Source organism: Seriola dumerili, unplaced genomic scaffold (assembly GCF_002260705.1).
Source record: "Seriola dumerili isolate Sdu_G_001 unplaced genomic scaffold, Sdu_1.0 BDQW01000050.1, whole genome shotgun sequence".
Classification (NCBI taxonomy): Eukaryota; Metazoa; Chordata; class Actinopteri; order Carangiformes; family Carangidae; genus Seriola; species Seriola dumerili.
In genome coordinates this window covers 3859071-3873778 of record NW_019174305.1, presented here as the reverse complement: position 1 = coordinate 3873778, position 14708 = coordinate 3859071, and the positions used below count along the sequence as shown (strand labels likewise).

Below are 14708 nucleotides of genomic sequence, written 5' to 3'. Positions count from 1 at the left end.
GGGAAAGGAAATCCTACAATGGGCTTAGTCGGGAGCAGGAGGTTAGGGGATTAACAGACACCAAGGCAAAAGAAGACAGCAGAGAAGGGGACGAAAGATTGGTCATTGGATCAGACCCAGGCTTTCCAGCAGCGGAGGAGATGATCAGTGGACAGTACATTGGCTTATTTCATTGGATAATGAATTGGTTTGGTGTGCAGTAGAGGAAAAATCATCTACATGACTTTTGTGGCAGAAAATGTGACAGAAGGGAGGAAGAAACTGTTATAGGATGAGATTTAAAGATATATAGAATAAATGGGACCTGAGTTAGAGAAGAGAGAATGTGACCTTAGATGGCTGAGGGGAATAAGATTGTTAAAGGCAATGTGAAAGGCAGGAATGATATCTCAGAGGTATGCGTGCATGTGTTTATTCATGTGGATGCATGCTTTCAATAGGTGGGGTATGTCCAGACGGCGGGGATTGAAGTTCCCCTTCTGCCCGTCATCTCAGAGCAGCTGAGGTCAGTAATGTGGAGCAGAGTGGGATGTCTGGCATTGAACCTGGGCTCGCTAAGCATGTTGTGTGTTGAAGTGTGTGTGTGTGTGTGTGTGTGTGTGTGTGTGTGTGTTGAGGTTGGGGTGAGTACTTGCAGATGGACAGGGAATAACAAATAGGATGGCTTACAAAGGAATCTGGAACATCTACCTAACTGTGTGCGCTTGTTGTACATTATCATGTTGTTGCTTTAAATTCCCCGCGGAGCCGAATGAAAAAAAAAAGAAAGATTAAATTAACCACATCCATTAATCACATCTGTGCGAGCGAGTCTTTCGTGGGCTGTACACGTGCCTCAGGGTCCATCTCTGTCTGTGTGTGTCGGCGCCAGCGTCACACTGCGGGGACAGAACAGTGAGTTGAGTGTGCAGTCAGCGGGACTCTATAAATCAGATTAGGGACCTGCTGTAAATGATAGCGCTCCGTGAAAGCACACATGCCCTCAGCAGGGTGGGAGGGGAGGGATGGTTCCTATTGAACCTCGGAGCCCGAGACACCACCCCTGCCGAGAACACGATGAGGTCACACTGTTGTCAGTAGCCAATCTCCACTTCCAGAGAGGTCGAGACACCCTGACCTGGCTTTGTGTCAGAGCAGCAAGAGGAAAAGTTGAGTAATTTAATTTGAGCTCCAAATGTGCCCTTGTTTTATTGTCTAGATATTGGGATCATGTCCTTGTCGTCTTCATGAAGCGGCACCTAAAAGGCGAAGAAATCTGTCAGCAAACAGGATGCATAGAATACGGCGGCTTTCTTCCATTAGCAAATTGCATCCTCCGAGAACATAAGTCCTAAGTGATCTGCGTTTTTGTCCTTTGCCAGTGCTACTAAATCAAGCTGTATCTCAAAGTGTCTGTGCGGAGCTGTAAAACCTCACTCACCCATTTCTTACTGCCTGCTCAGCAATGCATTATCAGGCAGGGACAGTGGCGCCTCTGTTCACAAAGCAAAGACAGTGTGCAGGATAAGGAGAGGAGAAAGGTGGAAAGACTGAAATTCGGTGTCGGTCAAATAGCTGCAAGTAATTATTATTTTCTTAACATTGCTGGAACTTTCAAGAACAACATACACTGAATCAGACCAGTGCTTGTCTTAACTTTCTGGCACTCTGGTGCACCAAGCAATTCACCACAGGCACAAGCCACTACCTGCACATACTGGAGGAAGCACAGCTGAACCAAGTTAAGGCAAAGTCAGGCCAACAGCGTACAGTAAGTGTGCAACAGACAGTAATACGGACACAAAGCAAAGAGTGGTGGTGAATGAAAAGTTGGAAAAATCCACAGACAAGAAGTTTGACACGACTCCAGTCAGCAGCAGCAGCTGCAGTTTTGGTGGTGAGACTATTTTCGATGGTGGAAAAAGAGCTTTCTCGTCCCGGAGCTCTTAAGCTTGTTTGCAACGTAGCCAGTAAAACTCCCTGCCATGGGAAACTCTTCTGTCCTCTCTAACCTTACGTGTGGCTTTATCGATATGTGTCCTTAAACCAATAAATCACAGAGGTACCCAGCGGCATCTCAAAATCCCTAACCAAGCTAAAACCAAGTTGGCCCTACTGAATATGTCACACAGCAGTGCCCTCTACACAAATACAAATAACTGCAGTTGTTGATCTGATCAATCTCCATGTTTTTGGACCGGCTGAGACACAAATGCCATTGGTGAACAAATCTGGATACCAAGGGCTGTATTTCATTTACAGTACAGCTGCCTCTGATTTCTGATCACATGACTTTCAATGAAAAACATGTGCTGAAAGTGGGAAGTGCATCAAACTGTGAGTGTGCAGTGTGTGTTGTATTGTATTTTGCAATTCTGGTTACCTGTGAGGACGTTAGCAATTTCTAAGTCATGCTAACAGGCATAGTGATTAACTGTGAACATTGTAATTTGGCCATGTCCTGCAAATGCCTAGAAGGTAAGCAGTGACATTCAAATATGCATGCAAGAAATGATAACAGAGGAGACATTGTTACTTGGCAAGAAAGTGGGTTCAACTCGGTAATGAGCCGTGGGGCAAAAATAAGCTGCTGGCCTCCCATTAACTTCCCTCATCCTCCCTCTATCTGTGTAATTTGAACAGCTGAGATACAACCTGGCCCCAAGAGTGGTGTGTGTGTGGTAATATTCAACATACGAGCACAAGGCCTTTGATTTTGACACAGGGTGCATCTCCATGACACAGCTTTGAGGTTATAAAGCATGAAACCCATATCAAGTCAGTTCATAGTGAGCTGTAACGGTAAGGTATGCTTAGAACTACTTTGTACAAAGTGTTGTTTAAACACGTCTAAAGGTGTGTAAGTGTTTGTATCTGCTCTGAATGGTCACACTTGATGACAGGGCATATCTAAAGGCATCATAGAGAGGGGTAAAAATGTGGATACTGGCAAACATTGCCGCACATGTGGCGTTTCACTTGGTTGTACAAATGAAAAATGACAGAAGTAGTTCCATGATGAATTAAAAAAAGGGAGGTCCAACCCAGATGTTTCTTGCTCACCTCACACACCAAGTCAATCACTCTCTGAGCCCAATCGGTCTCTAAGACCTGCAGGGGCTGGTCAGTTAGTGCTGCCCATAGAGTTAAAACTAAACTTTCAGCCATTATGCTGCCCACGGCTGGAACCAGCTCCCAGAGGAGATCAAATCTGCCCAAACTGTAACTGGCTTTAATAAGAAGCTAAAAACTGCTCTATTCTCCTCTGCCTTCATCAAGATTTTAATCTTGCACTTTGATGAGATATTTTCTATTCTATAATCTGTGTTTTTTTTTTGTTTTTTTTTTATAAAAACAGAGATTCATACTGTTTTCTTATTGTGTGCTTTCCACTTCTATTTCTATGCTACGTTTATTTCTGTTAAGCACATTGAATGACTTCTGTGTATGATAATGTGCTATACAAATAAATTTGCCTTGCCTTGCCTATGAAGTGGACATGCTTCTCAGGCTGTCAAAAGAATACTGCCTATACCAGGGCTGTCACAGTATCAGATCTTCACTTCACGCTAATTATGGCCAAAAGAATTCACGATATTGATATTAGTGTGATCTCTATACAATAAATAAATAAAAATGCTATCAGTCAAATTAATCTTTAAATTTGTCTATAGTGTGTTTTGTCTCTATTTTTGGGCAAATGAATAAGACTCAGATAAAAGTGTGGGGACTTGGAGAGAGAGTCTGTAACCACAACTGTACAAAAGGGTACAAAAAGAACAATTACACTTAATGGAGGGTGAAAAGGCAACAACATGAACTGATAAACAAAAGATCCACAAAACCTAATTTCATATCGTCAATTTATCAGAAAACTATTGCTGCTTTATGTGAATATAATGAACATTCGTGCAGTTCAATTTTCAACCAAACATGAAAAAGCTCATATGACTGTCCCGAGCATTATTCACAAAGAAAAAAAAAATGCAGCCCTCCTTAATAACAGTACAGAATAATAACAGATGTCTAATCGTGAGTCTGCGCTTTTCAGAGTCCAGACATAATATTTTCAGCTTCATGTGTCAGCTCTGCTCAAAAAAAGATTTGGTGTGATACTATATTGTGATATTTAAACGGGCTATTGTCTTGAGACCCTTGGGGAGGAGGGATCCTTGTTCAATCAGGAAGTACAGAAAACATCTCAGAAAAGACATGGCAGGGTTACAAGATGAGCTGTCTCTTGTCATTTTTTCAATAAATTGAATCTTTTTGGCGTTCCCACTACAGTTCCTTCTCTCAGTGTGAGGCATTTTACATTAATGTGCCAGAGGTAAATTACATTATTACTTTTAAATCTACTGTATGTTGCCATGTTGCAGTGGGTATGCAATGTTATGCTGTTAGTTAGGATGCTAGTGTATAAACACAAGGGCCAGTGTTGTGCTAAGTGCATGAAAGCTCATATGGTGTGACACTACTTCACACTGTGTGACAGGTTCTGCTCAGTGGCTTTGCTTGTCACTTGTCACTTCATATGATCCTGAGCTGACAATTTCTTCTTGCGTTTGATAACCTAAACCTAGGTTTAACCTGCGTTTTGTCCTTTTTAACACTTCACTGGTCCTGTGTCAGATACCAAGGTGCTATACAGACACACTTTTTGCATTGACAAATTGTGGTGTGGTATGGTTCATCCTATGGTGCGACACTATGTCATGTGGTGTGACATTCAGAATTGTGAGAGTAAAAAGGCCTGATAGTGATAAATCATTAAAATTTCAATTCAACACATGGAAATAGTATCAGCAATAGTCACAAGCATCAGCAGTGCTGTAAACTCTACGCATCACAGTCACGTTGGCTCTTTCCCCCTTGTCCTCATCCTTATCTGTTGTTTATTTTTTGTCTGTGGTTGTTGTTGTAGTCCTTACAGTTTCCTTCTTATTCTGCTTGAATCTTCCACGTCATTTGTGATTGAAATATTTGCATAGGTTTTATTTGATCGTGAAATGGTGTGTCAGAATTGATCTAAAATACAATTAATCAAGTGAAAGCGTAAGTTCATGTGTAAAGAAATGTGGCTTAAAATCAAGGAGCCATCACAGTATACAAATCAAAAAAGTTAGGCATGTTTAAATAAAGCAACACAAACATATGAGCCTCTACTCTAGGAATGTAAAATCTAGGGTGTCCAACATGGCCTCCAAAAGTGTTTCATGCCCTCATTCTCTGCTGGTGACAGCCAGTCGGGTGACTCATCTACGCTCTATAGAGGTTGAGGTCCGTGTGATTAAATACAGTCAGCAGATTGGGCTGCTGCCCCACTTTCACACTTTCCACCGGCTCCTCTGGGCCAAGTCTCACTGTGCTGGGAGACATGTCTGCTTAGGTAACACTCCAGGAGACCTGGCTAACACTGTTCCCCTGACCTGATATACTGTATGCTTCATATGCTTTGATTCCAGTCCATGAATGACGGCATACTGTAAATGGTAAGCCTTAGTCATTTGAACCTGTGAGTAAAATGTTGCTGGTTTGAATCCCTAAATCAACTGTGTGGGGGAAGTCAATGAGTAACTAACCCTTCATCAACTGCCCGAGCTGTTGAGTCTGTAAGAATATTTATTTTATGGCAGAGTTTTTAAAGGGTGCAGGGGCCCAAGTTGTTTTTCTAACAATGTATTTCTGTCCTGTACTGAACGAGTCACTATATGCTCTCTGGAGTAGAAGCACATACCATTCCAGGTGAGTTTACCCTGCTCCATCTCCTCTGATTAATCTCTAATCTATGCTCTGCTGCCCGAACGGCCAGCACCTGGAAGGAGGCGATAACACGAGCCGGGCCACAGTCAGGCTATATTATGATAATGAGAAACCAAAATTGTTGTTGGAGCATTTAGAGGTTGCACAGGTCCAGGAAAAGCTTCTATAAACAAAGTATAACTACAAGGTGTCTGTTCAAAGCCCTGACTAATCCTGGACCCAGACAGGTGCCTAACAGACAGTCTGAGAGAAATCTGGATTAGAAAGCGCCGACTTGCCCCCCGAGAGAAGTGACTGTTTTTGCAGACATAGACTCACGTCTCTCACTCAGCATTAAATCAATAGTGACTCAACAAAACCACAAGTAACTAAGCAAATACAAAAATTAAAAGCATGAAAGAACATTTTCGTGCTTCTCTTATTTTCTAAAGAACTGAAGGCAAAATGCAAAAGTCATTAACGGCATTTTTAACCTAAGGGAGCTTGCTTTAATTAAGCAGCAACACTGTTATGCAATCATTTATGTTCACGGGGCTCAGTGGCCGTCAAGGTTGTTGCATTTGTGCTGTGGGAGCCGAATAGCCTTAATTATCCAAATCTATTTAATGCAGTCCAATTATTTTGTTGCTCAGTGTGAGCTGAAGAGCCTCCAAGTTTGATGGAGTGAGATTTGAGATTTTACTGTCAGAGCTGACTCATGGCCACCCAATATGCTGCTCCTGGTAGATAGTCAGGGCCAGCTGTTGTTGGCTGACTATATAAATGAGATTGTTTACCATGTGGCTGCAAAATACGTGAAAGTAGAGGAGAGTGGGGCCACAGGAGGGGCTTGGCACTGTATGTTTTTTTGTTACAGACTATGGGGAAGGAGTGAATGGTATGTGTGGGCGAATGAGTTTTAGACACTGACATTATTGTCTCTCTTTTCATTTCAATGATTTCTTCAAAGACAATTATTATCCACATTCGATCACTTGAATGTCCCATATTTTCCTCTTCTCTGGTGTTTTATTTGAAGTGTTGATCCATAAGAAGATATATTTGTGGTTTTAAGAACCAAAAACCATCTCAATGTAGTGTTACATCTCCTCTCTCAGGCTTCTCTCTGGAGCTCTAGTAACAACAGGTCGGTGAGCCAATCAGAAGAGAGGAGGCTCTGAGCCTCTCTTCTGATTGGCTCACCAACATTAACTGTTTTCTGAGAGATCCAATTAAAATACAGCAGATTTCGGGTAAACACTCTAAGAGACCAAATCGTGCAAAGTTGAATGATGGGTCCAGGTGGGCGGGGCTTGGGACATGGCTGAGAGCGGTGATTGCTTTGTTGTGACATCACAAAATTACAGAAGTCCTGACGACTGGTTTTAAGGCTCAGTTTCTGAATACAGGCTGTGTGCATTTCTCTGAGGACTGAGCGCTTTGATACTTTCACAGTATTAGAAGCTAGACCCGCTTTATAATCAAAATACAATCAAAATAATCAAAATACACCGCCGCCAAACAGCACATGTCAAAACAGCTGCCTCTATTATTTTCTATTACGGTCTTTACAGCCATCTGAAGGCAGTGTGCATCTCTTGCATCCACAGTCTCTAATGGGAGAGTGAAGTTGTGGATTGTCAAGCCACAATTATGCACAGCAGATCTGCTGGTTGAATTTTGTGCAACCAGACGCCTGGACTATGAAGCAAGTTCAACATATCCAGTATATCTTTTCATTGAGCGTAACATGGGCCGTCCTTGATGACCTGTACCACGAAGCTGGTTATCAACTGGCTCAGAGAACTCTGGGTTTTCCTGGAGTAGAGTTGTTCAGTATAAACAACATCGTCAGACCCATGAATAAAGTACTTAATGTGATATGAGAGGAAACGCTGATACCTGCAGGTGAGCTCGGTTACACCCACATCCAAAAGTGATATTCAACAAGATGAAATGTAAATAAACTAGAATAGAAAAGAAACACTAGAAATCATTTCCAGTTATTAAGGTCAGACTGAGGATATACTGTAAATAAGTACAGACATTATTATGAAGTTTTTTAGAGTGAGTATTTTTGCTTTTTTGTCTGATGGTGAACAATCTATTATGAACATGTGGTGCAGAAAAGACTGTTAAAACAATGTCAGACTGTTTCTGCTGCCAAAGCAAAGAGGAGAGAAGAAAAGTAGTTGATGACTGATGTGGTGAAACTGAAATATTCATTTATAATCATGGAAAGTACTGTATCATTTTTTCTAATAAATGCACATCAAAGGGTTTAGTTTTTATTTCCGATTATCTCCTCATGTTATTCTGCGCTGCAGTGATGAAATAAGAGTGTAGAAGTATTAACGCTGTCAGGAATCCTGTCAGGATTAAAGGATCTTTGTTCAATTAAAATAAAGCTATAATAGTTATTATGTAATTATTTAGTGTGATTAACTCTCCCCCTGTTTCTTTGAAGTTCTGTTTTAAAACCAGAGCGGACACATGGAAAGACTCAAACAGCAAAATGATTCGTCTGATCTCTAAAAATATCTATTGTTTGTTATTATTTGTCATTTTATTGTAAACTCTTTTGTCCCAGTCAGGATCCTGTAGGAATGATGACTCAGTTTTCCAGGGATCTGATTGGTCAATAGTTTGGCTGTTGACAGGTTTTGATCCTCTGAGGTTAACTTGCTCCAGAGCTGGTTATGAGCTCAATATAACCCATGGTGATTTACCTCAGTAAGAAGCTAATCCTCGTCGTAGGACTGAAAACCCAGAGTTAAACCTGAAGTTATCTCGCTAACACCAAGTCCTGCTCCGTAGTACAGGGCTCAGTACCAGACTGCTGCAAAGTTACCACGGAAACCTCTTTGCTCGTGTGTACATCAAACTTGTCGATATAAGGAATGAATCTACTACAAATCAACATCCATCTCATGCCTAATTAATAAAAACCCAAAGTAACACCTAATTTATGTTTAGAATATATGAACACATGTTTCCAAAAGCAAAACTGTTATTTCAAAATCCAAATTTATTTATATAATATAGACTGAATTAAACCTCAAAATAATTTCAGAAATAAAGAAATACACCATAAACTAGACTGCATTTTAATTCTACTCTCACTGTACATATGACACTAATGTGGCCTTTAACGACTGAAGGTGATAGATCATTGTATGTCAAATAAAATGGCACACTATGTAGGGAACACATGATCACGAGATTTTCAACACGTCCAGAGAACGTTCAAAAGTGAATTCAACTTAAAAGAGACGTCATCCGCTCCTGTCAGTATATTTGAGCTGCTGTATTCATATTTGAAACTCAGACAAAAAGTTTCCTGTGAGGAAAACTCTCCACAGGTTTCCCAAACTGTCAGTGCGTCATGAAGAGTCCTCTGTTCAAAGGGGATGAAAGTATTGAATGTGATTGGCCATGACCGTCACGTCCTCTGACACGGCAACCTTTAATGTATGATCATGTATTCTTTCTGATCACACCCCATTACCAAGTGCTGTGGAGATGTGTCAGGCATGGCTGCCCACCAAAACACCAAAGTCTCTGACTGTACTCTGTGCTGTTGGGTTCATGGAAATAGAACAAACAGACTCACTCATGTGAGTTATGTGTACATTTACCCTAACTATGTATTCTGTGTGTGTGTGCGACTGTGTGTTTGTGTGCCTGTTGTCTCTATGTTCACCTCTGCTCTGCTGACGGTTGACTATACCCCCGAGGGTCCAGCGGCGGTCCAGCCTCTTCAGATGGGCCTTGCGTCTCTTAGTAACTGATGAGGATGAGGAGCAAACCAAAGGAGAAAACAAAAAACAAACAATCATGGAGTTAGTGTGAGAAGCATAAATTAGCAAAGTGAACAAAGGCAAAAAAAAAAAAAAAAAAGCTGTTGTCAGTAGCAGAGAAAAGGTTTCCAAGGGACAAATAAACAGCTTCTGTAAGTCAAGTATGAAGCCAGTAGATCAAGTTGTGCGGTGATAAAAGGCTTTGTAAGTGTACCCAGTTAGTTACTGTTTAATGAAAACAACACTGTTTTAAATTTGTTTGCAAGGTCCAAAAACTGACATTTTATTGGCTGAACCGCAACAGTGGGGCCAGCCCTATAAACGTGAATGTCGCTGACTGACTGAGTGATGAAGTTACACTGTTGGTAAAGTACATGGTTGGTAAGTAAATAGAGCCAAAATCACAGTGTAGCTGGTGGTTTTGTCAGGCAACGTTGCGGTTATAGACTAGCAGCAGCTTGGAAGTGGCTTGGAAATAACTGCTGGTTAACATATGGTGGTTAAATTTCAGTCACTATTTCATACTTGTTCCGTTGTCTGACAACAGCAACAGAAAAACATGTAAATGAGAACAGCAGCTTTATTGGGAAGTGGTCCAGCCAAATACTAGGGCTTGACCTTGTCTTGTTCTATTTTGAGGGTCTTCTTTTCTTTCTTTTTTTTTTTTTTTTACATTTGAGCAGGGACAACAGAATGTACTTTGAGTTACCAATTTAAAAAGGTAAACCTGCAGAGCACCTGCAATAAATCCCATCTACATAAATCTCATGTTGACTTTTAAGGAGCAGAGAGCCGTTAATACATTTACCGTTTACATACTTAACACCCCCCCCACACACACACACACGCACACGCACACACACACACACACACATGAATGTGAGACAAAAACAAAAATCACAGCTGCCTTCAGCTGACAGAGGTCGTCAGCAAGTTTTTCCATATTTCTATCCCCACACATCATCACAGCCAACTAGTGGGCATCTTGGTGCAGTGTTAGGTTTCACTCTGACAGGAAGGTAAACGGACAGCTTCAGTAGGACTGTCATAAACACACAGCGTTCTCCTTCCAAGTCACACAAAGTGGCAAAGAGAGAAGTTTCACTGTGTGCTGTCCAACCACAAACCTAAGCTCAGTCAAAGGAATTTTTTCCCAATAAAACTATAATTTGTTTGGACTATGAAATGTTTAAAAAGGGGTAAAATGCCTTTTACAATTTCCCAGAGTCCACAGTGGCATCTCTAAATGACCAAAAGTTCAGTTTACAAAGATATAAAAGAGAGAGAAGGAGCAAACACACTGCATTTGTTGTGGTTTCTTGAATCCATGACACAAATCTAGAAATAAGGAAAACATTTCGAGATTAAGCATAACGTTACGTAAGGATCCATTTATATGTATATACACTACAAACTTGCATCTTATCTAACTTATCTAATTTCAGTCTAGAATTGAGTCCAAAAACTTTATATTCTTAAAATAAATCTGCCATTCCAGTGAGAATATTTCAACCTATTTGTAAAAGAAATCAACTTATTTCAAGATTTTTTTTTAATGAGTGTCAATACCTGTAAACAGAAAGAATAAGGTAGGCTGTCAGTGACTCGATAAGAAGATTTTGGCAACATTACTATATTCTGCACAGAAGAGCTCAGATCAGCTGATCGTACTGATATAAGCAGTTAATTGATGAGGTCTACATGCAGTATCTCAATGGGAGTCTACTGTATTATAGTCTGTAGCTGTTGTGTGCTGAACTCTCAACCTCTTTCACTCCTTATTAGTTCAAACCTTGTATACTACATTAGCAGTGATAGCATGATATCTCATTTTCCTATAGTGCGTTCCCCGAGGCCAGATGAAGAGAAAACACATTAATGAGGGAAAGGATGGACAGAAACAACAACTTGTCTCCCATCTATCTATCAACTGTGGTAATCTAATTCCTCCTGTCAGTTTCTCCATCTTCTGTCCTCTCTTCACTGTCTTATCTCTCCATCTTTTCCTTCTGCTCGACATCCGCCCGCTCCCTTTGTGTGCTTCTGCTCCTTGTCATTTCCGCTCCCTTTTGATTCCTCTCTGCTTCCGTCCATCCCACTAAGCGCCACCCTGCTCCTGTTGACCTCCTAATTGAAATATCAGCTAAAGGGAAGGCACGAAGGGAAATGTTATTTCGAGGTAATTTCAGCGGGGCCAGGCAGCGCCTGTCGGTTCCTCTCCAGCGAGCCGAGCTGTCAGTGGAATTAGGTTACAGACCACGCCGAGATAATGAGATGTAAGAGACGACAGGAAGCGAGAAGGGGGAGATCAGAAATAAGAAGTGACGATGTGTGCAAACACAAAGACACCAGGCCTAATGGGACAGAGGATGGGGATGGGGGGTGGAGGGGAAATGCTGTGTGTGCGTGTCTGTGTGTCCATGTGTGTGTGTGTGTGTGTTTGTGTATTGTACTTTTCGATTTAAAGACTTATGGAGTGAGGACACTTTATCTGATCCTCACATCTTCAAAGGGCTGTTTGAGGTTCAAGACGTGGTTTTAGGGTTAGGACTAGAGTCAGATTGAGGGTTAGAGTTAGGGGCATTTAGTTTTGCATTATGTGAACAAGGGTCCTCACAAAGACAGAAGTACAAGCATGTCTACATGTGTCTGTGTGTGTCTGTGTGTTAGCAAGCAATTAATATGTTCATCTCTCGGTGTGTTGTGTTCTTCGCTCTCTGCTCGTCTCTACGTCTCTCTCTCTCTCCAGCGTTTGGTGGTTGTCGAGCTACAGCAGAGGAGGCAGGGCTGGCGTGACGTGGCCGCATCCTAGAGTCACTCCCAGATGGAACCAGAGATTGATTTGGAAGTCTCTGCACTTCCAGGGACTGGAGAGGTTAGCGCAGACACAACAACAAACACAACATTATTAGATTCATAAAACACAGAAAGACATATAAATGTCAATCTGGCTGACTCGTTATTCGAGAAGGCTGCGTGGAAACCAGGCCATGTTTTCTCAATAATGGCTTATTAGCGGGTGGTTTCTATTTTTTTTTTTTTTTTTTTTTTTGTCGCTCACAATCTTAATCTGAACGCCAGTAAACAGAATTTACTTGCACACACACTCACAAACACATTTCCAGTCACGTATTAGGAACCTCGAAGACCAGTCGCAGCACCATGGTGAAATGGTACCAGACGCAGCCAATGGGTTTGCAATATTTTGGCACCAACAGAAAATCCTTTCAGCTCCCCCGGGAGCGCTGCAAACTCTTGCAGAGGAGCTTGTTTTGTTTGTGACCTTTTCTCTCTCGAATGTTTAGTCTGTCTGCTGGAGTGAAGCATTTTCTTCAACTGTTCCATCAGCTCCTCTCTGCATTTAGACCAAAGGAATCCAATAAGAGATAAATAAAAGTATGCACACATCCATGCTTAGAAATACTTGTAAACTTCTGTGGTACAGTGAATATCGATCTACGTGCAACAGTTGTATCTCAGGTTGCAGCTAGTCTGTGTAAGAAACACAAGGTTTATTATGCATGTTAGGTGCCGCTGGATTATCAAGAAACATTTTCTTGTCTCACATTAAGAGTGCTAGCCACCATGCTTCATTGAACTGTGCACATTTGAAACACACACACACACCCACCCACACACACACACACTCCCCTTACTTGTGAGGACTCATCATTGACATAATGCATTCCCTAGCCCCTTACCCTAACCTTAACCGTCAGTCAAGAATGAAAACCTAAAACCAAGTCAGAACCCTCAAACAGCCATTTCAACCTGTGGGTCCGCAGCATTTTGGTCCCTACAAAGCACCATAGGCCCCACAAGTATTATGGGCTCCTGCTGTTCAGACCCCATGAGTGGAGTAAAACAACACACACACACACACACACGACACGCACGCACGCACACACACACACACACACACACACACACACACACACACACACACAGCTAGAATGAAGATGCTTCTGCAGAGTTGTTGCTGTTACTGTTATTTTCTGTGTCATTCATTCTCAGATTTTTTTTTAAACACTCACACATTCACACACTTAATAGATGTCGGCAGTGCCTGTTAACAGAGACAGTGAAATAACATCTTGATGGATATGGAGCATTGATGCTTGTGGGATTGGATATTTGTATGTTTTTAATGGGGATTACATTTGTGCTTTTTCATTTCTTTATTGTTTTTACTCAGATGTGATTTGGCGTGCTGTGCTATAGAAGATCAAATACCTTTAAAGGACAATTGTATTACAACAAAGTTTTATTATTTAAAAGCTTTGGCCATTGTTGCCACTGTCTCTTTCAGTCTTGATACAATGTACTCACCAAATTAAAGGTCATTTACAAATAGTGCAATTTTTTAAGCAGCAACTTGTTTTTTTTTTTTAGAAATTAGTTTGTGGTCAATTTCCTACTGTTTTTGTCTGTGATAAAACAGGTTATCCAATAACAGCAAGCCATATTTTCAATGGCGACAGTTACATGCCAATTTTACAAACGGCAGTGGCAGATAATCTTAGACACAAGTGATGTCATTTTTACATAAGTGATGTCACTTGAGTCAGCCTCAGTTGGGGCTAAAGACTCCAAGTTTGAAAGAGAAAAAAATATGGGGGTGGTGAGACCTCTGTAGCCCGGTCCTGCAGAGCGTGTGTTGTGCTATGACAGTAGCGGCTAAGGAGACATAAGCCGCTACTGGCATAACAACACCTGAATCTCCAAGCAAACTGCTGGCAGTCGAGTTGTGGGCGCCAGAGAATGTGTGGAAATCAAAAGACAATGTGTCTCACTCTGCTGTGTCAATTTTTAATCCTTTTTTTTTTTTTTTTTCTTCTTCTTTTGAAAACGTCTATTGTGAGTTCAGCACATGCTACATCAGTGGAGTGCTCTTTTAATTGCTGAGATTTTTGGAACACAGCAGCGGCAAAGCAAATAAAAAGACATCTAATGGGGTAACACACAAATGCAGTCGAGGGTTAAGACATTTTATCTAAAACCACGGTAATAAACTGGAATCATCCTTGAAGCCGGGCTGGATCTGGCAGCTATGTTAAAAGGGACACGCTCCAAATTACATTTGGTTTCCTCACTGTCTTGCTTCACTGTGAACCAAGGCACTCGAGTGAATTTATGCAGGAGGGCCTGAGCTCAACAGCTACTGCATATTCAAGTATCACACAAGAC

General features: G+C 41.4%; 1 protein-coding gene across 1 annotated transcript in view; it reads right to left on the bottom strand.

The window, feature by feature from the left end:
- Nucleotides 1-14708, bottom strand: part of LOC111217917 (SH3 and PX domain-containing protein 2A-like) — a 116335-nt gene that overhangs the window by 7981 nt on the left and 93646 nt on the right. Inside the window, exon 10 of the mRNA XM_022739948.1 lies at nt 9425-9508. Coding sequence (XP_022595669.1) covers nt 9425-9508 — 84 coding nt within the window. The remainder of the gene's footprint in view (nt 1-9424; nt 9509-14708) is intronic.